Source organism: Vitis riparia, chromosome 18 (genome assembly GCF_004353265.1).
Source record: "Vitis riparia cultivar Riparia Gloire de Montpellier isolate 1030 chromosome 18, EGFV_Vit.rip_1.0, whole genome shotgun sequence".
Taxonomy (NCBI): Eukaryota; Viridiplantae; Streptophyta; class Magnoliopsida; order Vitales; family Vitaceae; genus Vitis; species Vitis riparia.
In genome coordinates this window covers 4,250,849-4,271,756 of record NC_048448.1, presented here as the reverse complement: position 1 = coordinate 4,271,756, position 20,908 = coordinate 4,250,849, and the positions used below count along the sequence as shown (strand labels likewise).

Here is a 20,908-nt window from a genome sequence, read left to right as displayed (position 1 = left end):
ATACATCATACATCCGAGAGACATTTCCTTTTCCAGAGTACAGAAAATCAAGATAATCTATTAGCTCTTTAACAAATTCACAATGGCTCAGCAGACCAACAATATCATTATTAATAGAGTTTTTCATCTGCAGAAATAGTTGTGCATCATCTTGCAACCAAAGTTTTCTAGTGATATCAGTAGGAGGTTCCTCAGTCAAGTGATCATCTTTAGCAACACTTCTCAGATAAATTTTGATAGTCTTGCTCCATTCAATATAATTAGACCCATTTAATTTGTGTTCAGTTATTTTTGACACAATGGGCACTATATCAGCAACAGAATTCTTATTCTCTTCCATGATAATAAAATTCAATCTCCAAAGTAATCAGTCCAGATTAGAAATTACAATTCACCACACAGCAAGAAGAAAGAGACAAGTACCTCTCTTACACGAAGGCGTCAAAAGCGTCAAAGCTTGCGTCAAAAGCAACTATAAAACCCCTTGACAAAATGGAGTGTTGTCGTGGCTGCCAAGGTGGGCGGAAGGAGAATCACAACCGTCGGTTTCCGGCGACTGTGATGTACAGGGAACAGCCGGACAGATTCGGAGCAAAGTGCCAATCTAGGGTTGCGGCGGAGCAGGAGGAACGCCGGTGATCAGCCTCGAAGAGAAGGCGTGAGAGGGTGTCGGGATCTGAGACCGGGGTTCGAATCCTGGAATAAGAAATTAAGAGAGCAGTGAGGATTGATTTGCTCTAAACTCGTGATGGTTGGGTCTCATCACCAACGTCTGATGTATCGGACGACAATACGCGCATCTGAGAAGAAGGCGTCTCAGGAAGGTGGATCGAGGGGCAAGGTTCGCCGGACTAGCGATGGTGATAAATCTGACAAATCTCCGTCGACGCGTCCCAATGGCAGAATCTCAACACCATCCACAAATCTCTCTCTTTCTTTCTCGAGGATTGCAACGATGACTTGCGGTAACCAGAGAGATCGGGATCGGGAAAGGGTTCAGTCACGAAACCCCAAGGGCAGAATCTCAAAGAATAAGAGCGAGATCACCTTGGCCAGAGAACGGGATTGCGACGCCCATGCAACTGATCAAAGGTCAACAGAAGCTGCTACGCTCCTCCACGTGCCGGCGCGTGAGTTGATGCGTCCTGCTTCTCAGTCCGAACGCGTGAGCTTCACGCGTTCAGCTTCAGGTCGCCGGACTTCGGGTACCGGCCGATCTTGACACCTCCCAGAATTTGAGTCAATGGCTCTGATACCATGTAACCAAATCAAGGTACTTCTAAATTCCTTATTATTTATCAGAGGGATAATACATACATATATATATATATATACAAATGAGAGACCTGATTAGGAAGGTATTATCCCTAAGGAAACAACCACATTATGGTATGTACAGATATATACAGCTAACATAATATAAAAAAAATATCATCAAATCACATCATATACATTTTTGTACTTTGAATCAATTCGTTTGTATTCTAATTCCATGATCTAAATCCTATCATATATATTTTATGGTGTAAATCTTTTATTTTATAAATATTATTTTCACATCCACTCATTTTCGGATCTATACTCAGGTTTTTTGGGTGATTTCCCAGGATTTAGAAAATTCCCTAACGCTACAATTCTCCTTCTCTTTCTCGTAAGCATCATAAGACGACAATAGACCACAGGCGGTATGATATACGGAGGGGCCGAGGCTGAGAGTGACATCCATTTGAATGGGTGGGGATCACTGTAGAAGGGAGCTCATGTCACCACCAACTCCGTGCTACTCACGCATGGGCCCGATACCTTCGATGTGCTTTTTCATAAAAAACCAATTCTGGGTAATAATTACTTGCAAGAATGTATATTCATACACATCCACACCCCCATATGCCTGTCCGTACATCAAACGGCGACGTTTTCGGCCCGTGGAACTTGCTATTGTGGCGACCCAATAAAATCTCAAATATTTTTACCAATGTTTTAATATTTTTGAACACATACAAACATACCACGGAAAATGTAGATTCATTGAAAAGTACTGGTATCTGAGATTTTGCACACTTGTCCTTCTTTGAAATGGAAAAACTCATTGTTTTTCTTTCCAAGTTTTGAAAACCAAATTCCATTGAAAGACGACAGCTTTCAAAGGGAATTTTCCTGCAAATTACATATGTGAGGGAAGAATTGTCAAAGTGGCTGTTTTTGGTCGTGGTTTGATGAAATTTCCAACGAGGTGGATTTCGATTTGTTTTCATTGTCCTTAATATTATTACATGTGTACCAGAGTGATTTAATTATAATAATAATAAGCTAAAATGCAACGACTATTGGAGCCTGAAGATCATGACAATGGGGACATGTTGATTTTAGAAGACCATTCACATAATTTGATATCCATGTTAGGTTTAAAAACAGACTTTGAGGTTGGTTGGAATTCAAACCCAGACGATATTAAATTTTAAGATTGAAGGTTTACTTGGAATGAGAAACTTCTTCGCAAGGCCCGTCATCATCACCAGTGTAATGGGCTTGTTATCTACCTCAACGAATAATTTATGGTTGTGGAATGGACATGGCATGATGGTTTTAATTAAGGCAGTGGCCAAGTGACAAGTCACATCATGAAATTAAGTAACGCCGACAGGCTGCAGCAGGTGGGCATTTGTTCAACCCATTCAAATGCTTTGACACGTTTTTTAGCCAAACCTGGTACGTGTCGCTCTATTTTTCATCTCTTACGCCTTCAAAAGTCAGTCGTGAGACATTGGCTAACAGACTACCCGTCTGTTTGTTTGTTTGTTTATCCGTTTATTATTATTTTTTTCTTCTCAATCTTAAATGGTCGACTTTCTAGAAAGGACTAACAAATAGCATGAACGCATCGCATCCTTAATGTCACGAGCCTTGGGCTTCCATGCAGCGGCCCGGCCCGTATGACAACCCTATGGGTAAGAATCAAAGGGGCTCAACCTACACGTCATGCATTTTAATGCTATTATACTAATTGGTTTCATCTACTCATTAGGAGAATGATTCCACCTCTTAATCGGTTTGTATAGGAGATGGTTAAGTTCCTTTTCATTGTCAAGTCCTTAGTTAGCGACAAACTCTCCAAAGTTAACCGAATTGCCTTACTTGAATTCTGAAAAAATATTTCAACATTACATATACGCCATTTTTTGGAGTAATTCTCATTACATTCGATTCAAATCAGTCAATATACTAATTTTGTTCAGCACCTCACTACGGTCATGAACACCAAATAAATAGTTCACGACATTAGACTGACTTAGGTTTTAAACCAATTAGGAATGGCCTATCCTAAGCCATGGGCGAACCTAGAATGATTTATAAATTTGGTCAACTAAAGAAGTTGGAACTGCCTTCTTTCGCTACTATTAGGGTTACGATGGTGATATGTGTGGGATGTTCAACCCGAATCAATTTTGTGTTACATAAAGGATATAGGGGTTGAGTGTGGAATTTGTTTATTTATTTATTTATTAAAAGATGAAATTATCTTTATTGTATTTTATTATATTGATTACTAAATTAAGTTTTTTTTTTGGGTCTTTTTTCTTGTTTAGTTGGTGTTATAATAAGATAAAAAAATAGTAATAATTTATTCAATTTGAATATAAATTGCTTAATGATGATATTAGAATGAAGTGATACCAATATGACCTATTTATTATATGAATAACAAAATACAACTCATTTAACCAGTTTAATAAATGATTAACATGATTTTAACTTATTAATAGGGTTATATTCAATTAAACATGATTATAATCCGTTAAACCTATTAAAAATTTTAAATTTATGAGTACACTATTTTAAAATAATTTGTAATCGCTTTGGTCTTCAAGTATATTTAAAAAAAATATTAATTAATTAATCTTTAATTATAATATATTTATAATACACAAAATCAATTAAAATTTTAATATTATGTTTGTTTCTTACATTTAATTACAAGATATTATTATTTTATATAATAAAATATGTGAAAATTTTCTTATTTAATTTTTTAAACTAAATGATATTTGTAAGTTAAAAAAATGTTTTAAAAATTTTAATTTAAAATATATAAAATTAATAACTTGGCTCATAAACAAGTCAATTTGATACTAATAACTAAACAGGTTAAAGGAGTTATAGATAGATCGGGTCATCCTAGTTACATGGCTTTTTATAAAGACTCCAACTTTAGTTGTCTTTTTCTTTTTTTATTTACATTAAAAGCATTGTCAAAACACAGTTTACATCTTATTTTAATGGCCGCAAAATTTCATTTCTACAGTGGTGGTGATTGGGCTCATAATAAATGTGGAGGAAATGGATAAGGACGTAAGGGTTGGGGTGGGTTCCTTTTTTTGACCTTTATTTTGGAATCGCTAGCTAGCTTTGAAATATCATCTTCAATTTTCATCACATGCCTCTATAACAACCAGCTCACGCTTGATGTGTCGGCACATTAAGGAATCCTGAAGGGAGCAGGGACGATCAAACCGAGTTTGTTTAAGAAAATTAAGATACTATAAGTATAAAAATGAGGACATATCCGTATGTTAGTTATTGAGTGCTGGGAAAGGGGGAAACAAGTGGAATCCGAGATAGACTTAGATGAGAGTTGGACCAAGTCAAGGAGATTGATGGGACTCTACCGATCTAATTGCATCTGCCTTTTTTTTGTTTTTTGTTTTTTGTTTTTGTCACTTTTTTATCTTTCTTTTTTACTTTTTGCTTTTGCCAAAATAAAATATTTTTTTGGTGGGTTGGCCGACAAATAGATGTTTATATTAATAGAAATCTGCTGTGTAGATAAAATCTTTGGCTTTATGGCAATGCTGTACCCTTTTTTTTTTTAATGGGAAGCAACCATGCTAAAGTCATTTTATATCCAGTCGAGAAAAATTATGGAGACTCCGTATACATCTCCGGTCATGAGTCAACGCAATCCGATTTAAGTATTTGCCTTTTCATGCAAGCAGCTATTTGTCTTTTAGTATATATATATAAACGCATTGCCTTGTGGATAAACATAAGAGACTTAAAAAAGGAAAGAAGGAACATCGTAGCTTATTTAAAATACGAAAATGATTTCTTTTGGATAAATATTAAGTGCTTTTAAAAGATCATCAAAATGGATATTCCGATCACTTATTCTATAATGTTGTAACTATTGATATTCCCATCAAACAACTTCCACAGGCCGCCGGGGTCCCAGAAGCCCATTAAGCAAGAGGGGTAGTAGCATTTAAGCATGGGCCAGAAGACATGAAGGTCCACTTGTCCAACATAAGTGATCAGACAGGAGAGGAGTATTGGAATTTAGACTATAATATGATTGTTAAGCACATTTATGATTTATCTTCTGATTCCGAAATAGATGTGTGAACTTACTAATTAGGTGGGTGAAAACAACAAAAGCGCAGCTGTAGTTGGTGAATTGAAATACGGTCTAAGGTGTCTTATATCAGTGAGAGCTTCCAACACTTTGAAATTCATTTCTTCTTCTCCACCATTCCACATACCCACAAAATGAAACTCCACAGCTTGCTTCTCATAAACCTCATCTACGTTACTGTCATGCTGGTAGGAGTTGAGTCCACTCAATCTCCTCCGTTCTCCTGTGATTCCTCTAACCCATCAACCAAATCATACCACTTCTGCAAAACCACATTGCCCATACCTGACAGGGTCCGTGACCTGGTGTCTCGTCTCACATTGGACGAGAAAATCTCCCAGCTTGTTAACTCCGCCCCGGCCATTCCACGCTTGGGTATCCCCGCTTACGAATGGTGGTCGGAAGCGTTACACGGAGTGGCCGATGCTGGACCGGGCATCAGGTTCAACGGCACCATTCGTTCCGCCACCAGCTTCCCTCAAGTCATCCTCACTGCTGCCTCCTTCGATGTTCATCTCTGGTACCGCATCGGACGGGTGAGATTTGATGCTTCAGTACTGCAGTAACTTCACTCTTGATATCTGACTAATGCGATTTGATTTTGTTGGTGAAGGCGATCGGAGTGGAAGCTAGAGCTGTGTACAATGCGGGACAAACTAAGGGTATGACATTCTGGGCACCAAATATAAACATATTCAGGGACCCCAGATGGGGAAGAGGTCAAGAGACCCCCGGCGAAGATCCACTGGTCACGGGAAGCTATGCAGTGTCCTACGTCAGAGGGGTTCAAGGGGATTGTCTTCGAGGACTGAAACGGTGTGGTGAGCTTCAGGCTTCGGCTTGTTGCAAACACTTCACCGCCTATGATTTGGACGACTGGAAGGGCATCGATAGATTTAAGTTTGACGCCCGTGTAAGTTTCCGCCCTCCAATCCTTTTCTTCATTTCTATTTGAGTCTGGGTGCGTTTGATTGGATCATTGGAGCATCGTTCAAACATCCCCCCTGTCCAAAACCACATCATTTCATATTTGAACTTACTAAAAGCAGATCGGTGGAAGATCTTTATCAGGCTTGGCATTTATGTGGTTTTCCACTGATGGGTAATGTTTATCTTTCAGTTTTCATGGCCAAATTTTTCATGGTTTCAAATGCAGTAAATTTCCTTATATCTGACACTTCCATTCAAACTTCATCGTGACTTGCATTATTGTATTGAATCATTGATCCTTTTTGTCTCTTTTTTGAATTAGAGTAAGGTGCGTGCTTTTAGATTGTTGGAAATTGGGTCCTTTTTTCCTTTTTGTTTAGTCAAGCCACGCATGATGCCTCTGTATGGACCGATAAGAGTGGTTTTATTTTATATTTCTGTTTGGGTGTTGGATACAGGTGACAATGCAAGATTTGGCAGATACATACCAACCACCATTCCACAGATGCATAGAGGAAGGGAGGGCGAGTGGGATAATGTGTGCTTACAACCGAGTGAATGGAGTCCCAAGCTGTGCCGATTTCAATCTCTTGACCAATACTGCCAGGAAAAGATGGAACTTCCAAGGGTGACATAACATAGCGTTAATTGATGAACTCATTTTACAAACAGGGGTATCTGAATAACTCATGTGCCTGCTCTCCTGCTATTTATACTGATAATGAATTAATGATCAGGTACATCACGTCCGACTGTGATGCTGTGTCCCTCATTCATGATTCTTATGGATATGCCAAAACACCCGAGGATGCAGTTGTGGATGTTCTTAAGGCTGGTATGAATGGACCTTTTTCTCTTTTTCCATTCCTTGATCTATGAGAAGTTTACATGTGCACATTTTTTTATTTTTTGTTTTAACCTGTTAAAATATTGGTGCCATATCTGTTTACAGTATACGTAATATCTTTTTTTCTTTTTTTTATTTGTATAATTCTCCCATTTCTTTAAAAGTCCACTACGATGGCTGGGCCCGGACTTTTAATTGGACTAGGACTTGTAGAAAAGTAGGTCTACTGATGAATATCACTTTTTTTTCTTTTTCTTTTTTCACTCTTATTTGTGATGCATGAACCATTCTGTACCTCTGCTTATCTTGGATCTGTGTTATGGGATTCTCTGGAGTTGGAATCCGATTGTGGGGCCATGTTTGGCAATAGATTTTAAAAATAATATTTTATTTTTCAAAATAAAAAATACTTTTTTTAATTTGAAAAAGTTGACATGTTGTTAATATTTTTTTTGTTGTAAAAAAGATGATCTTTTAGAATAAATCGAAGATATTTGGTCAAAACAAATTTCACTTGGTTTCCATAACCCTTCTTACATTAAGACATGGAGAGAAAAATTGGTTTTTGGAATTGAGGTACTACATAAAAGTATAAGAACTATTTTTAGGGACATCTTTTTAAGGGAAAGGAAAGTGAAGGTCGACCAAAGTTGAATTCCTCTCGACTGTTTGCAGAGACTCATTTTATGCAACTTCCCTGAATATTGATGAAAATTACCTGAAGAGATGATAACAATCTTGAAATTCGATCAACATTTTCACCATGAAGCATGCTAATGATCATGTATGAGCTAGAAACCCACCCCAACACCATACCCTCCCCCGCCCATGTCCTTACTTGTGCCCTACTGCCGTTCTTGATTAGTCTTACAAGGGCCCTGTTACATTTTTACTTTTTCTGTACCCTTATATTTGTTTAATAGATCAGATGCCATATCTTTTCTGTACTGGATGGATTTCTAATACATCCAATCTCCATAACAATCTTAGCTTATGCCCCTTTTTTTGGTTGAAAAAATGTGCAGGCATGGACGTAAACTGTGGTACCTACTTGCTGAATCATACGAAATCAGCAGTTATGCAGAAAAAACTGCCTGAATCTGAAATAGACAGAGCCCTTGAGAATCTCTTCGCTGTGAGAATGAGGTTAGGTCTTTTCAATGGCAATCCCAAGGGACAACCTTACGGTGACATCGGTCCAAACCAAGTGTGCTCGGTGGAGCATCAGACTCTGGCCCTGGATGCTGCTCGGGATGGCATTGTCCTTCTAAAGAACTCTCAGAGGCTCCTTCCACTTCCCAAACGAAAAACCATGTCCCTCGCTGTAATAGGCCCAAATGCCAATTCCCCAAAAACGCTAATTGGAAATTATGCAGGGCCTCCCTGTAAATTCATTACACCATTGCAAGCACTGCAGAGCTATGTTAAGAGCACAAAGTATCACCCAGGTTGCGATGCGGTTGCATGCTCTTCCCCATCAATAGAAAAGGCAGTGGAGATAGCCCAAAAAGCTGATTATGTGATTCTGGTTGTGGGATTGGATCAAACTCAAGAGAGGGAGGCCCATGATCGTTTGGACTTGGTGCTCCCAGGAAAGCAACAGCAACTCATCATCCGTGTTGCGAACGCTGCAAAGAAGCCAGTTGTGTTGGTGCTTCTTAGCGGAGGCCCTGTGGATGTATCTTTTGCCAAATACAGCAACAACATTGGAAGCATCTTGTGGGCTGGTTATCCAGGCGGAGCTGGTGGGGCTGCAATTGCAGAAACCATCTTCGGTGACCATAACCCAGGTAATTTCATTGCCAATGCTTAAGAAAATCGTTCCACTGCTAAAGAAATTGGAGAGACTGACTGTGCACTTAATGTTGCCACACAGGGGGGAGATTGCCGGTTACTTGGTATCCACAAGATTTTACTAAAATACCAATGACAGACATGAGGATGCGGCCTGAATCAAATTCAGGCTATCCTGGGCGCACTTACAGATTCTACACAGGGGAAAAGGTTTTTGAATTTGGCTATGGCCTCAGCTACTCAACCTATTCTTATGAGACCATCCCTGTCACCCGCAATAAGCTCTATTTCAATCAGTCCTCAACTGCTCACGTGTATGAGAACACAGATTCCATCCGTTACACCTCAGTTGCAGAGCTGGGGAAAGAGTTATGTGATTCCAACAACATATCGATCTCCATTAGAGTCAGAAATGACGGAGAGATGTCGGGTAAACATTCGGTGTTGCTATTTGTAAGGCGTTTGAAGGCCAGTGCTGGGAGTCCCATAAAACAGCTGGTTGCATTCCAGAGTGTGCATCTGAATGCAGGGGAAAGCGCTGATGTTGGGTTTTTGTTGAACCCTTGTGAGCACTTCAGCGGACCCAACAAAGATGGGCTGATGGTGATAGAAGAAGGGACTCATTTCTTGGTTGTAGGAGATCAGGAACATCCAGTTACCGTTGTAGTTTGATCTATACAAAGGATGGTTCCTCCTTTGTATGCCTCATAAGACAGGCTCTGCCAGTCATCGATTTTAAAATTGATGTTTTCCTAAGCCTACGTATATCAAACAAAATCTTAAATATGGTAAGGCCAACGTTTGACCAAATCGACAAGACCGAGCAGTTTCCATGCTTGGGCTTGGACCATATTTATTTCAACGGATAACCATGCAAATATAACATGCGATAAGATAAAAAAGGTAACAACATATCCTAACTCATGTTATAAGAAATTCTATTTTATTAAAAATGATATTAGATATATATATATCCTATTTTATTTCACCAATCAAATGTAGTCATAAATTAAAAATACTCTATACAATATTCCTTCTAAGAAAAATGTTCCACTTAAAAATTTGGGAGAATGCTAAAACTTAGAAAACATTTTGCATAAAAAAAAAAAAAGAAAAAAAAAATTCCAATTAAGGATTTGAGATACTTACTTAAAAAATGAATAACTAAATTAAAAAAAATTACCCAGATATAGATTAGTTGACTAGGGGCCGGATTTGTAGATATAGGAATGATTATAAGGAATGCAATTTAGGTAATTTACCAACAAGATCGCAAAGATTGTAGTGAGATGGAATATATTATTGGAGAAAGTAAAAAGTAGACAGCATTGGTATAAATGTGTCAAGCTTGGTGGCGGGTTGGAAGTTCTTGTAGCCTAGCAAATCGAAAAAATGAAACTCCATAGCTTGCTTCTTATAAACCTCGTCATCTGCCTTGGGGTTGGTGTGCTTCTGGTTGGAGTTCATTGTACTGAGTCTTCTTCTCCTCCATTTGCTTGTGACTCCTCAGACCCATTAACAAAATCATATGCTTTCTGCAATACCACGTTGCGCATCAGCCAAAGGGCCAGCGACCTCATCTCTCGTCTCACATTGGATGAGAAAATCTCCCAACTCATTAGCTCCGCTGCTTCCATTCCAAGGCTTGGTATCCCCGCCTACGAGTGGTGGTCGGAAGCGCTACACGGCATCAGAGACCGACACGGCATCCGATTCAATGGCACCATTCGCTCCGCCACCAGTTTCCCTCAAGTCATCCTCACCGCCGCCTCCTTTGATGCTCACCTCTGGTACCGCATTGGACAGGTGAGAGAGTTCATCATTCGGATGCTGGACAGTTTCTTTCTTCATATTCATGTTTTTCTTTCTTTCTTTTTTTTTTAAAAAAAAATCCATTAATTGGTTTTGATTTTGGTGGTGAAGGCTATTGGAATTGAAACAAGAGCAATGTACAACGCTGGACAAGCGATGGGTATGACATTTTGGGCACCAAATATCAATATATTTAGGGATCCAAGATGGGGGAGAGGGCAAGAGACGCCCGGAGAAGATCCAGTGGTCGCAGGAAAATATGCAGTGTCCTACGTGAGAGGGCTTCAAGGGGATACTTTTGAAGGAGGAAAGGTCGATGTTCTTCAGGCTTCAGCCTGTTGCAAGCACTTCACTGCCTATGATTTGGATAATTGGACCAGTATTGATAGGTACACGTTTGATGCTCGTGTAAGTTTCTAACCTCAAATCCTTTTCTTCATCTCTTTTTGGTTATGGGTGTCTGTGTACTGGATTGGGAAAAAACGATCCAAGCTTCCAACGCTGCTCTTATGCCCAGAGTCATCTTCTTTTCAATATTTGAATTAGTTAGCACTCTCCTTTTTCTCTCTTTTCTGTGATTACTTCTGTTAAGTGTGAAGATACGCGGACAGTCAGTTAAAAGGCAGGTGTCAGATAGGGTTTGTTAGTGCTGACTGCTGAGGTGGCTTGTTGGAACACGTAATACGGTGATAGGGAGGTGGCTATGAATCACCATTGGAGTTGGAATTTCCTTTGTGGCATATTTTATGATTTCGATTTATCAGTGTGAACCCTTTTTTATGAAATTGAAATTTCTAAACAAGATCGTGTAAGTATGGTATATAATTGAGGGTTGATGCAGGTGACAATGCAAGACTTGGCAGATACATACCAACCCCCGTTCCGGAGTTGCATCGAGGAAGGGCGAGCGAGTGGGTTAATGTGTGCTTACAACCTAGTGAATGGGGTCCCCAACTGTGCTGATTTCAATCTCTTGTCCAAGACTGCCAGAGGACAGTGGGGCTTTGATGGGTAATATAAATCAAATCAAAATAAATTTTAATTTCTTTTATAAACCAAGAGGAGTTGAGGACAAATCAAGTGCTTTTTACTGGTTTAATAATGAGAATAGTAATCAGGTACATTGTGTCGGACTGTGATGCCGTCTCCCTGGTTCATGATGTACAAGGATACGCCAAATCACCGGAGGATGCAGTTGCTATTGTTCTTACAGCTGGTATGGTATTACCCTTCTCTTTTATTGCTTTAGTCAAGGTAAAAAAAAAACAAAGAGGTATACATTGTAGGTCATCAGAGCCATTCCTCCTTTCGCCATGCCAGAATGCCAGTATCTCTTTACTCCTTTCCTTCCCTCACCCACCCAATTTTGCCCTCTGCTTTCTGTTCATCTTGGGGTCCATGTGGGGCAGCCCTTGGCTGAGCACCTGTTCTTCATAGCTGCGGACTTTTGTTTGTAATTGCCTGGTGATGTGAATTGGGGGTTGAGATATGTGCCCGCTAGCTGCTTCATGGGTCACGCTGTATAGCTTTCTGGTCTGAGGATTTGGGTCACCTGACGTCACTAATTGATGCTTATCTGGATCCTGGTTTTGGCCCAAGCATTTCTTACTATATTACCACAAAACCAGTTTCAGGAAAGGTACTATTTAATGCAACCTATTGGTGGTACTGATGGATAAAAAGTTTTCCACCTGAAAAAGCATAGTGATGACCAAGTTAAAATAAACCCATGAAAGACTAGGCACGGCAGAGCCCCTCCTTGTGCCCCAGTGGTGTTCTCGAATGGTTACGCTTACGAGGGCCCTGTTACATTGTTTCTGCATCCTCAAATTTTTTATTTAGTTGAATATGTGACTAGATTTCTAATACAGTCCAATTCCATAATAATTTTGGCTTCTGGTTACTTTGTTTCTGTGACAAAATTTACAGGCATGGATGTAGCCTGTGGTGGCTACTTGCAGAAACATGCAAAATCAGCGGTCAGTCAGAAAAAACTGACTGAATCTGAAATAGACAGGGCCCTCCTCAACCTCGTCACTGTTAGAATGAGATTAGGATTGTTCAATGGCAACCCAAGGAAACTACCTTTTGGTAACATCGGTCCAGACCAAGTCTGTTCTACAGAGCATCAGACGCTGGCCCTTGAAGCTGCTCGGAGTGGCATTGTCCTTCTAAAGAACTCTGACAGGCTTCTCCCGCTTTCAAAAGGAGAAACCTTGTCTCTTGCTGTGATAGGCCCCAATGCCAATGCCACGGACACACTTCTAGGAAACTATGCAGGCCCTCCATGCAAATTCATATCACCATTGCAAGGTCTTCAAAGCTACGTGAACAACACAATGTATCACGCAGGCTGCAATGACGTTGCATGCTCTTCTGCTTCCATAGAAAATGCAGTGGATGTAGCAAAACAAGCTGATTATGTGGTGTTGGTTATGGGATTGGATCAAACTCAGGAAAGGGAGAAGTATGATCGTTTGGACTTGGTGCTGCCTGGAAAGCAAGAGCAACTCATCACCAGTGTTGCAAAAGCTGCAAAGAAACCAGTTGTATTGGTACTTCTTTGTGGAGGTCCGGTTGATATATCTTTTGCCAAAGGCAGTAGCAACATTGGAAGCATCTTGTGGGCTGGTTATCCAGGCGAAGCTGGAGGGGCTGCAATTGCAGAAACTATCTTCGGTGATCATAATCCAGGTAACTTCTTGATAATGCTAGAGTTGTTACTCCTGAATGCAAAAGAAGAAATTCAAAACTTTAATAGTGTCCTTCATATTGCCATACAGGGGGAAGATTGCCAGTCACTTGGTATCCAAAAGATTTTATTAAAATACCAATGACAGACATGAGGATGAGGCCTGAACCACAATCAGGCTATCCTGGACGCACTCATCGATTCTACACCGGCAAAAAGGTGTTTGAATTTGGCGATGGCCTCAGCTACTCACCCTATTCTTATGAGTTCCTTTCCGTCACCCCAAACAAGCTCTACTTAAATCAGCCATCAACCACTGATGTAGTTGAAAACTCTGGTTACGTATCAGTTTCAGAGTTGGGAACAGAATTCTGTGAGGTGAAAAAGTTCTCAGCTATAATAGCAGTTAGAAATGGAGGAGAGATGGCAGGTAAGCATCCAGTGTTGCTATTTGTAAAGCAGGCCAAGGCTGGTAATGGGAGTCCAATGAAACAGTTGGTAGGATTCCAGAATGTTTTTTTGGATGCAGGGGAAAGCACCAACGTTGAATTTATATTGAGCCCTTGTGAACACCTTAGCAGAGCCAACAAGGATGGCTTGATGGTTATGGAACAAGGCATTCATTTGTTGGTCGTAGGAGATAAAGAGTATCCAATTGCAATTGTAGCATGATATGGAGGTTATTTTCGGTCAATACCTGCTGTTAACTAGTGATGCCATCAATAATAAAACGCTGACATTTGATCACATTAAGCTTTTTTGTCTTCGCTGACTACCCAGCCTTGAAGTTGGTCCTAATTTGAAATTGACTCCCCACCCCTCTTTACAGCAGAAAATTCAATGGATGGAGCTGCTCTGCCACAATTAATCATTTCGTGCCAATATTTCTAAAACATAACCAATTATCTTCCCCATTAAAATGTGACAGGTATTTGACCACCTAGCTCAACCAGGCGGTAGTCTGATTAAAAATCATACACATTGACAAATCAAACAAAATCTTAGAAAATGCAACAGAGAAGGTCCATATAGTGCGACAGTGTGACAAAACAAAACTAATGATTTTCACAGTAAACCATACATGAAGTTGTCCTGAGATTCAGTATGAAACGAATGTTTTGACCAATTAACTCCCCACTGGTCCAACCATTTTTTTCACTCCAGATGTTCAGCCTTTAATTTATCACATGCCTTCTTGTTTACTTGATCCAATGAAGGTGAGGTGCAGGGGTAGCCCTGGACCCCGGGTAATCACACCTATCCATCTACTTGAGCCTTAGCCCATGGAGCAGTATAACAATTCTTGATTTCTCCTTTCAGGCATTTGAATGTAGCATGTACAACCCAGAACAATGAAACAATTCCAAAGTGATTCATGCATTTGTCATGAATTCATCCAAAAGGAAATCTAATTCTTTTTGGGTTGGCATCAAAATCTAGGATTTCCTGACATCAAGTTGTTCCAACCTTTTTTCACCAAAATTTGTAGATGGCTCCACTTGTTCCAATAGAGCTCAAGTCTAAAGGATGAACATTTGCTATCAAATGCCAAGTGAACAGATCCAATTCCTGTACAAGGTTTAGACATGCTTAATGTTCACCCTTCATCATGATTCCAACTTCGACTAGCCTAATGTAATTATATGCATGCATTGCCAAAATACAACTTATAGATAGGACCATTGTTCCCAAATTGATTTCCTTCAATCAATCAAAACTTGGTTTTACCAAAACAGCATGAACAGTAAGAACTTTATCATTGGCATAAAAAAAAAATGATGAAATGTATTACAGTATATATATGGTGTAGGAGAGATTATACCACCATTGCATTAAACTTCTCAGATATGCTGTGTTTGCTTTGCTACAAATATCATTGACATAAACAGAATCAGTAGAGAAATATAAGCAATTAGTATATGAGATTCCCTAGCAAGAGAGCAATGACTAATGATTACTGCTCCTCTATTCTTTCTGAAAGTAGCAACAACAAATCCAGGGTCATCCCCTGCATTCCATGTCATGGCTGGAACAGTTACCTCACGAGTTCCATCTGGGTGGGTACGATCACAAAATCGGTGACTGTGAGCACTAAATACTATCCTGCAACATAGGGTAAAGATTCACTTAGTTCTAACTCCATATGTTTTCCCCAAATAAGAGTCATGGATTTCATAAAGAAATTAGGCAGAAGACAATTTGGATAGAGGACAGATTGTCTAAATCTCATAATTGGAACGCCAACTATAAATGATGAAGAATACTTATGACTGTGCTTAGTGGAACTTTAACCCATAACCTAAATAGTGAGTATGCCAGCCCTTACATCCAGAAACACCTTATTAGTACATAGCTCGTCAAACCAAGGCCAAATCAAGCGGAATATGTACTACTTCTTTAGCTCCTCCCTAAACTCTTTCATGCATCCAAGGTTTAGCTTCAACTTATGAAGTTATAAATTTCCCAAAAGCATGGTTGCAGTGTTACACCCCTAACTGGTGGTATTGACCTGATTTAAAAGCAACCTGGGCCATGACTCCAGGGGCTCATGTGTCAGGCATTATGTCTTAAGTAGCTGGATGAATGGCATCTGATTCAATGCTCAGAAGTACACCTCAAAATAAGTGCCAAAGGATTTCTATAAAGACAGGAAACAATATTCACGGTATTAAAGAACTACAGTAACTGGAAATTGATTTCAAATGTGACCATTATAATTACAAATTCTCATGCCCATGGAACAGACCAAAAATAAAACAGAACACCTAGGTCATAAGATGTGGAATCCCATGTAACTGCATAAGAGAACAAAACACTTATAATTTGTTTCATCAATTACAGGGCCAAGACAAGGGCTAATAGTTGCACCACTATTTGTCTTGAGATCATGTCTCAAAAATTAATTACCAAACACAAAAATGGCAAGAAACCTCTCAAAGGAATAAAAAAATCAGATTTGCAATACAAGAGACATACTTGAGAAAGAAAACAAAAAATAAATAAATAATAAGCAGAGCGACTTTTTATAGATCCAACAACATTGAGTTACCTTGGTCTGAGAGCTTGAAATATGTATTCAGTAGCATTTGGTGGGAGAGTATGCAGTAACTCATATGGTCCAGTCCCAACAAGCTGCCTAAAATAGGTTCGAGAAAATCATAATTGAACTTCTAGCAGTACATACAATACCCACAAAATTGAATTTCAAGGTGCATAAAAGAAATTAACACATTTATAGTTCTTAAAAATTTAGCATTAGTGAATGGAATAGTAACAGTTTAGGTATAAATGTAACATGTTGTTAGAAGTTTCTGATGAAAAATCACCCCAATACAAATCATAGCTATGTCGACGAGCCAGGATCAACAAAGTAGTACAACAATTTGATAATTATATTAGCTTTCTCAATCTGACCATATTTCAGTATTACTTTTTATGCAAATTCCAGCATTTACAATTTTTTATTGGTAACGTTTTAATTTTTCTGTTCTAGCCAGGACTCAGAAATTAGAACCTATAACATCCCCATCCCAATCACTTGAATTTCAACTTTTACAATTCATCTTAAAGAGATCAGTGAAAAATTGTAATTTATAAACCATTCTGTCAAATAAGAAATAACAAATAGGCTTTTTAAGCATATATACATAATTTCGATAAATCGCTAAAGATGAAACAAGTGCACCTACCTACTCCCTGGTATTTCTGTCCTCTCAAACAATGAATTATAGCTTCGGGTAGGAACACCATCCCCACTGCAGTTGCTTGTGTGGTGCAATGGAAAGTGAAGTAATAGGACAGGACCAGATCCAGATGACATAGCATTTTCTCTCCATTCCAGGTTATGGGAAGTCTCTCCAAATTTTTTTAGCTCATTTAACTCTTCAGTTGTGCCTTCAATGTCCATTTGCAGATCTATGCTTTCCCTTTCAATCACCTTCTCAACACTAAAACGTAAACCATTGTTGCCACAAAGCAATGCCACAGCATTGAGTGAGACAAAACTGATATTACTAACTTCAAAAGCGCCACAACCTGCTGAATCCAATCCTGGAAAATTTTTAGCTACCCAATAAACAGATTTTGCATTCAGCTGGTTGCATTCACCAACATCCCTGTCTCCAAGAATGACATAAAATGGAAGAGCAAGGAAGGGGCCCAACATCCTGCGAAATTGATGAAGCACAGGTATCCATTCACTTCTCGTCAAGTCTGACCCTTCTGCAGAAATATCTCCCAAGACTAGCAGCATATCGGGTTTCAAACTTGCAAAAGATTTCTGATTCACATATCAGTAGATGGCAAATGATGAAATGATCAAATCATCTGGTGTTAGAGAATAATATGAACAATTTCAAACAATAACTGTTGTTGATGATATTGGTGAGAGTGGAAGGTCTTTGCAGTGGAGGTGGCTATAGGAGTGGTGGCATGACAGAGGTCGTATGCGTCTCTAGAACGGACAGCTCAATTTTCTGGTCCACTATCAACTTCACAGGCTCCACATGAATCTACCGGAGTATATGAAGTAAAGGTAGAAATTTCAGTGCTGTGAAATTTTCACGCCCCAAACTCATTTCCTCGGTTCCTCTATAATTGTTGTTCTTTTTTCTTTCAGATAAATAGAAATCATGTTCCAAAACAAATAGCAACCTAAGATCAATGTTTCTAACTTATCAGTGTTCGCTGACCATCTAAATTCAAGTACCCTAACCCTAAAGTATTCTCTAGGGTTCAAACCGATAAGAAAATGAGGAATAGACATGAAGATACCTTAAAGAACTTGGACAAGTAGAAATCTCTGAAAAAGAGATTGAGATAGCCAGCTTTGGATCCCAGCAAGAGCAGATTGGCAACCACCATAACCTTCAAATCCTCAGGATCGTCTCCCACGGCTTCCTGGACACCTCCCTGAGGGACTACAACGCATGACGGAGTGGAAGCCCTTTCTTCGTAAAACACGAGTAAATAGAAGATGAGCAGAGGGAGTACCGCTTTCCACTGGACCATCTTCCCAGTATTCTACGAATGGCTTCCCCCATTCTTCATCACCTTCTCTCTCGTTGCAAGCCGCAGCCGCAGCCGCACATACTAAGCTCAATTTCTATGTTTTCAGCCCACCAATTGCCTCAGCTTTACACATAGTGGCGCATTTTAGGATTCCTAGTGGGGATTCAATTTTCAGCGGTAAGAAAATCTCTCTTTAATTTTGCCAACAATGAAAATATGGGATATTATTTTTTTTTTTAATAATTTAATAAAAATTGATCAAATTCTATACAGACATTATTAAATTTTTAAATACATATAAAGAAAAATATAATTAAATGAAGATGATCATAATGATAATGATGATGATGATGATATTTGAATTAAAGGAAGGTAGTCATGGGAAAGAAAATCATATTGCAGAATTTATTTGAAATCAAATTAAATTACAAAATAAATCAATGTGGAAAATTAGTTAAAATGGAGGGAGTTTGGTACCATATGATTGTACAAGGAGAAAAGATAGGTAAATGCTATATGAGTTTAAATTAATGAACTTAAAAGAGGAGTAATGTTTGATCCTAAACCCATATTAGGGAGAGATTTTACCAATATTTATTCGGACATCAATTTAATTTTATTATTTAAAGAATTGTGCAATGAGAACTTCCTTCTACATATGTCATGTTATATTGGTAAATCACCATTGTGGTGGCATCTAATAAATACATCAATAAATAGTAGTTAGTAGTCTAGTCTTAACATCACACACGCTCTAATCATTAAGTGCGTATTAATAAATATAATAAACGATAATTCTATAAGCTTCTATGAATATATAAAATAAAAAAATAATGGTTTAAATACTTTTTAAACTTAATGATTGTTATGGTATTGTCTCTTTTAATAAGATGTCATGAAACAAATACTTAAAAAGTTTGTGTTTTTTTCCATGATTATGTTTTTTCTTAATTACTATTTTTATATTGTTACTTTTGGTCTCGGTGTTAGCTCAATAAAAAAAAAAAAAAGCTACTATCTAAAGCATAAAAAATGATCCACATAAGCATAGAACCCTAGAAAGCACACACGACACTTGCGAAAGACAAATATGTGAGTAATATTCATATACACCATACTACATTTGGAGAAATTAAAATATTTGAGAATGATGAATAGTAACTCCATATGGCGTGACTAGCATTAATTAATGTTACACTAATGCTTGTAAACATTTATAGACTTTATTAATTAAACACGGAAAAAGAGATCGTTGAAAGGGCAAGTGGGAAAAAAAAAAAAGTTGTGGGATTAGTTATATTTCTTGTTTTTTTTTTTCATTTTAAAAGAAATATTTTACATCTTTTGTGGTTCTAGCCAACCAAATGCGATTTAACCAATTGGTTTTGCTTGAATGAATATAATATAGGAAATTGTGAGGGTGTTAAATGTTAATAATAGAAGGGAGAGTAGAGGTGAAAGTTAGATGGCGATTGCTTCCGTGAAGGCAGGCAAGAAAAATGTGTGTAATGAACAAGTGAAGAGCGTGTCGTCTTTGGATTCTCAACAGACGTAGGGCAATTATAGACTATAGTTGGCTTGTCACGTTCAATCACCCTGTAGGGTCCTAAAAAGAGTCAAAAGACAAACCATACTCCCCAACTCATTCACGCTTCAACCTAAACTAAACAAATTACCATGTGTGCTTGCTCCTTGGCTTGTTAGCTTGACTTGCTCGTCATAAAAAATGGCTCCATGCTGTGACTTGTGAGATGAGATCAGGCCATTCAAGATGCCCGTGAAAATTTGTGTCAATTAATGAAAGTTGGTGAAAGTAGCACTCTCTTCCTACGTGTATGCATCTTAGGGGATTTTAAATAATACTAAAATATGGAAATAAAATCACATAAAAAAATAAATTGAGATGAAAGAAAAATATTAATTTATTCTTAAAATATATTCGTGTGTGAATAATTGCATTTCTTTTTTTCATAATCGTCTTAACAAAAGTGACGTTAGATAGAATTGCTAGTGGCCAATTTCAAAATTTCAATCAATTTTGTTAGATAGAAAGTACTTTTCTCAATTTATGATGCTTCATATTGTACAAGTTTTGATAAACATATATACCATAATTTTATATTAACAAATAAAACATATATTATATTGCTTGTTATTTTATATGAGATTATAACATTTTATTTTTTATAAATATTAATTTTATTAATCTTAAAGGTTTTTTTTGTTGAATACATCTAGTTTTTATTGATTTGAAAATTTATTAAATACTTTTACTGTTATTTTTATTTCTTATTTTCATTCATATATTTTCTTACGTAAAATAAGATGGAATAAAATTTGAAATTAATGTATCGAGTATATTTTGTTAAAATTTAAGGGAATGAGAAAAAAGTTAACCATTTTTTCTTATAAT

The 20,908-nt window shown here is 38.0% G+C and overlaps 3 protein-coding genes and 1 pseudogene across 4 annotated transcripts; 3 read left to right on the top strand and 1 right to left on the bottom strand.

Moving 5' to 3' along the window:
- The first annotated feature begins 715 nt into the window (after positions 1–715).
- On the top strand, positions 716–818 carry LOC117908023 (annotated as a pseudogene).
- Positions 819–5,454: 4,636 nt separating this feature from the next.
- On the top strand, positions 5,455–9,791 carry LOC117907485 (probable beta-D-xylosidase 7). The gene is made up of 6 exons (XM_034821034.1): positions 5,455–5,946; positions 6,024–6,323; positions 6,799–6,968; positions 7,078–7,175; positions 8,213–8,977; positions 9,064–9,791. Exons 1-6 carry the CDS (start codon positions 5,545–5,547, stop codon positions 9,651–9,653), a joined length of 2,325 nt encoding a protein of 774 aa, XP_034676925.1. The 5' UTR covers positions 5,455–5,544; the 3' UTR covers positions 9,654–9,791.
- A 287-nt stretch (positions 9,792–10,078) lies between these two features.
- LOC117907486 (probable beta-D-xylosidase 7) lies at positions 10,079–14,238 on the top strand. The gene is made up of 6 exons (XM_034821035.1): positions 10,079–10,787; positions 10,905–11,201; positions 11,635–11,804; positions 11,912–12,009; positions 12,723–13,487; positions 13,577–14,238. The coding sequence occupies exons 1-6, from the start codon at positions 10,374–10,376 to the stop codon at positions 14,155–14,157; spliced, it is 2,325 nt and encodes a 774-aa protein (XP_034676926.1). The 5' UTR covers positions 10,079–10,373; the 3' UTR covers positions 14,158–14,238.
- Positions 14,239–14,779: 541 nt separating this feature from the next.
- LOC117907488 (metallophosphoesterase 1-like) lies at positions 14,780–18,599 on the bottom strand. Of its 2 annotated transcripts, XM_034821037.1 has the most exons (5): positions 18,259–18,599; positions 17,175–17,764; positions 16,535–16,621; positions 15,525–15,588; positions 14,780–15,349 (listed from the first exon to the last, which is right to left on the bottom strand). In XM_034821037.1, exons 1-5 carry the CDS (start codon positions 18,493–18,495, stop codon positions 15,302–15,304), a joined length of 1,026 nt encoding a protein of 341 aa, XP_034676928.1. In that variant the 5' UTR covers positions 18,496–18,599; the 3' UTR covers positions 14,780–15,301. The 2 variants fall into 2 exon arrangements, with proteins under 2 accessions (XP_034676928.1, XP_034676927.1); XM_034821036.1 differs by having other exon boundaries at positions 14,780–15,588; positions 18,259–18,598.
- Positions 18,600–20,908: the final 2,309 nt, after the last annotated feature.